Below are 4,198 nucleotides of genomic sequence, written 5' to 3' on the forward strand. Positions count from 1 at the left end.
ACAAGTCCAACAGTACTGGTGGTTTACTCTTATCTGCTAATCCAGTGCTTCATTCTCGGACTAAGCACATTGAACTGGATATTTACTTTTTCAGAGAGAAGGTGCTATAAAAGGAGATCAAGGTGCAACATGTACCAACCGTGGATCAGATCGTTGATATTCTAACCAAGGCTATCTCAATTGGTAGCTTTCCTACAATGCCTGCAAGCTTAAGATTCTTGACTACTCCACCTTGACCTTGACGGGGGGTGTTAGAGAACCCTTCACATCAGCATCAACTCAGTAGTTAGGAATCAGTTACTTAACCTAACTATGGTCAATAGTCTATTAGCTTTGGTTAGTTATATTAGTGTCAGAAATACCCTTAATTAAACCTCTCTTCTCTTATCCTTACCTTCCTTCTTCTTAAGTAACGTTCAATAAAATCAAAACAAAAACACGGAGCAAAACCCAAAACACCGAGAATGGAAGAAACCCACTCGAAAGCTCAGCGCCCAAGCCAGCCACTTCATCGCGAGTCAGTCCAGCCCTCCTCGTCGCTACACAGAGCGCCCAAGCAGAAACGACAAAGCAGGAATGGATGATGCCCACGCCCTAATTCCTTTAAACTAAAACTTGTTGGGCCTTCTATATTGTTAACCACTTGAGAGAAGAAAAATTGGTGAGTTTCGATCCCTAATTCGATGATATTTTGTAAGAGATTTGCTTGATTTGCTGAAAAAAGGAGTTTGGGTTCGTCATTTTATTTGGGATCCATGAAAAAGTTCGAATTTGTTGTCTGTAATTTCGAACTTATAGCTGTTATTTCGATTGCATTTCGAACTTTTTAACTTGTACGGATTTGACTTCTAATGTATACTTTTTAACTTCTTGATAGGTCCAAACGTTAATATATGTTGTTTATTTGATGGTACTTGGGTGAAGAAAGGTACAAAATGGGAATATACTAATGAATCGCGATTCGAACTGCGTGCACTAGCGAAAGACATATCTCGGGCAGAGCTATTATCGCTATGTACGAAGCTTTTTGTGTCGATGAGTCGTTATATGATTTGAAACTTGAAGCTGCGTATGTTTGGGCTGGAAGACCAATGCCTCCTCTCATTTTGGCATCGGACGCTAGTGTGACGGCATTTATTTTAGGGAATTCTGGTCACTCGAAGCTGAGGATTTCGTTGTGCGTAACCCCCGTGAAAAGAAACATTGTTGATGCAGCTCTCAATACAAGTCCAAGAAGGGCAGTTTCACCAACCCCAAATTCTCAGGTAGCATGCTTAGGTACTAGCGTCGAGGTGAATGATTTCCAGGCGCCATGTGATGAAGAGGGTGATGATGAGGAATATAAGGATGGTGATGATGAGGAAGATGAGGATGGCGATGATGAGGAAGATTTTGATGCAAGAGGCTTCTATTGTGAGGATGATCCGGTTATGAATGATAATGATATTCCCATGTCACAAGCCAGTACCGGTGACGCCTCATAAGAAGTCGAAATTATGGGATCCACGTATTTCAATTCCCGATTTGGAGGAAAATGGAAGTACGCCTTCATCCACCGGCAGTTCTTCGGACATATGTGTTGGACAAATTTTTGATAACAAGTCTAATTTGAAAACTAAAGTTGCCATGCTTGCCATGAGAAAGAGCTTTCAGTATAGGGTCTTCGAAACAAGCACGAGTCGGTGGGTAGTCAAATGCAAAGCTGGTGATTGTACTTGGAAATTGAGAGGGAATAAACTACCAAATAGTGATATATTCGAAGTGAGTGTGTATGTTTCTGCACATACGTGTTCGATTGATGCCCCTGCTAGTGGCCAACTTCAAGTTGCACCATGGATTGTAGGACATGTTATCAAGCATAAGTATAGTCTTCAATCGCCATCATATACACCAAGGAACATCATAGAAGATGTAAGAAAGGAGTATGAGATAAATTTGAGTTACGAGAAGGCTTGGAGATGCAAGGAGACATCAATTGGGTACATAATGGGTACACTTGACGAGTCATACAAGCGGTTACCTGCTTACTTCTACGCATTAGAACAAAAAAATCCAGGTTCGGTTACTGACCTTGTTCTTGACTCCGGTAGTCGATTTCGGTACTGTTTTTGGGCCCTTGGAGCTTGTATACAAGGATTTGCATCATGTCGACCTGTATCGATGGTAGTTTCTTGAAGACAAAGTACGGAGGGCAGATATTATCAGCGATTGGATTAGATGCAAATGAATAATTGTTTCCACTTGCATTTGCTGTTGTAGACACCGAAAATAATTACTCTTGGACCTACTTCCTTCAGAAACTGAGAGAGACCATCGGTTCCCCGCCAGATCTTTGTTTCATATCTGACAGGTACTTAATTTCGAAGATTTTAGTTTTGTTTTGACAATTTTGGAATGTTATTTAACAGATTTTAGGGTTTCTGAAAAGTACATTTCAAATATTTTAGTTGATCTAATATTTATGTTTCAAACGCTTTGTTTTAGGTACGCAAGTATCCTTCATTCTATACCGGTTGTGTATCCAGAGTGTTATCACGGGATCTGCTACCAGCATCTAAGTATGAATGTTGCTCATGTGTTCAAAACCGATGTTTGTGGCCCAGAGATGTATGGCGCATGTTATGCTTGGAGAAAATCTGTTTTTCATGCTCAATTTGAGAAGCTAAGGTATAAAGATCCAAACCTTGCTAAATATCTCGAAGACATTGGAATTGAAAGGTTTGCTCGGTCGTACTTTCCTGGAAAAATGTAAGTTCACAAGCTGGTAGTACTTAATTTCGAAGATTTTGGTTTGTTTCTTAGCATAACAACAGAGATATGTTGTAGATTTACAAAGCGATTTCGAATATTTTAACAACAGGTACAATTTATTGACGAGTAACTATGCGGAAAGCTTCAACAAGAGGATAAAGGACGCTAGAACATTCCCAATTTGTAGCATGGTGGAATGCAATCGATTTACTCTTCAAGAATGGTTCTTCAAGCGGAGAGAAAAATCTGGAAACGCGAAGACCAAATTGAGTCCAAAATTTGATGAGGACTTACGACTTCAAGTTCAAAAGGGTCGCCATTTGCAATATTCGGGCGTTATGCAACATGAGTTCTTAGTACTTAATGGAGACGAGGATGGCACGGTAAAAATGTTGACAAAAGAATGCACATGCGGGTTGTTTCAACTTCTTGGTCTCCCTTGCATGCATGCGACGTGTGTCGCAACAAAGAGTAACATCGATGTGTATTTATTGTGTCACCATTTCTATCGAGTAGAAAGTTGGAGAACAGCGTACATGGATGCTGTGTACCCTTGTGGTCCTGAATACGAGTGGAATGCTCCAGAAGACTTGTTGAATATGGAGGTCAAGGTACCTGTTGCGAAAAATCCCGCAGGTGAAGTAATTGTTGTTCAGCGCAAATGTAGTATTTGTGGAGGTCGAGGACATAATAGGAAGTCGTGACTTTTCGTGAGTAGTATTAGATTTTATGTCTTGGATTTCAGACATTTCAGTTATTTTATGTCGTGGATTTCAAACATTTCAGTTATTTTATGTCGTTGATTTCAGACATTTCAGTTATTTTATTGACAGCTTCGTCACACTAAAAAAATAAACCTTCATCATTCACCACTGCCCAAAATTCAGTCACAAAACACCAAGAATTAATAAGTAATCTTTGAAACAGTATATAACAAATGCCATAAAACTCTGAAACCAATAACAATATAAAATTAAAAACTACGAAATTAACAGTTGAGACAGATTACCATGTGGAGATAATGACCTCCGCTGTGGATACCCCTCCTCTTGTGTAGCGCTTCCCGGGATGACACTCACCAAATAATTGAGTTTCTCAGTCGTGTCTTTTTTGCCACCTCATGATTTGCTTCCTCATGACCTTCTGCTCCCTACACATTTTCATAACATTATGCTCCACATTAGTCAAACGCCGTTCTAGCATTGAAAACTTCTCATCTCCAGGTGGTGGGCCAATGCCATCTTCGTTCACGTACGCAGACTTCTTGTACGCTACAACAGAACTGTAACCCGGATAATCTGGTATAGTAGATGAGTGTCTCTCGAGCATGGAGAGATACTTCTTCTCACCATTAGTAGGTTCAAGAGTCGGTGTTGCCTCCACATATAAAACAAAACTTTGAAATTAATCATACATAATAGTTCTAAAACGCCGAAATGAACCTGAA

The 4,198-nt window shown here is 39.9% G+C and overlaps 1 protein-coding gene across 1 annotated transcript; it reads left to right on the forward strand.

The window, feature by feature from the left end:
• Positions 1–1,013: 1,013 nt before the first annotated feature.
• Positions 1,014–3,455, forward strand: LOC149381043 (uncharacterized). The gene is made up of 5 exons (XM_089601271.1): positions 1,014–1,464; positions 1,622–2,125; positions 2,260–2,350; positions 2,485–2,748; positions 2,861–3,455. Exons 1-5 carry the CDS (start codon positions 1,014–1,016, stop codon positions 3,453–3,455), a joined length of 1,905 nt encoding a protein of 634 aa, XP_089457397.1.
• The last annotated feature ends 743 nt before the right edge of the window (positions 3,456–4,198 follow it).

Source organism: Urtica dioica, chromosome 11 (genome assembly GCF_054948205.1).
Source record: "Urtica dioica subsp. dioica isolate 48M chromosome 11, U.dioica_male_clone48M_v1_H2, whole genome shotgun sequence".
NCBI classification, from domain to species: Eukaryota; Viridiplantae; Streptophyta; class Magnoliopsida; order Rosales; family Urticaceae; genus Urtica; species Urtica dioica.

Excerpts from the sequence above, each read along its gene's own strand:
- LOC149381043 (XM_089601271.1), top strand. The coding sequence starts at position 1,014 with ATGTACGAAGCTTTTTGTGTCGATGAGTCGTTATATGATTTGAAACTT. Across the intron at positions 1,465-1,621 it reads TATTCCCATGTCACAAGCCA|TTGCCATGCTTGCCATGAGA; the intron begins GTACCGGTGACG and ends TGAAAACTAAAG. Across the intron at positions 2,126-2,259 it reads TTTTTGGGCCCTTGGAGCTT|ACACCGAAAATAATTACTCT; the intron begins GTATACAAGGAT and ends TTGCTGTTGTAG.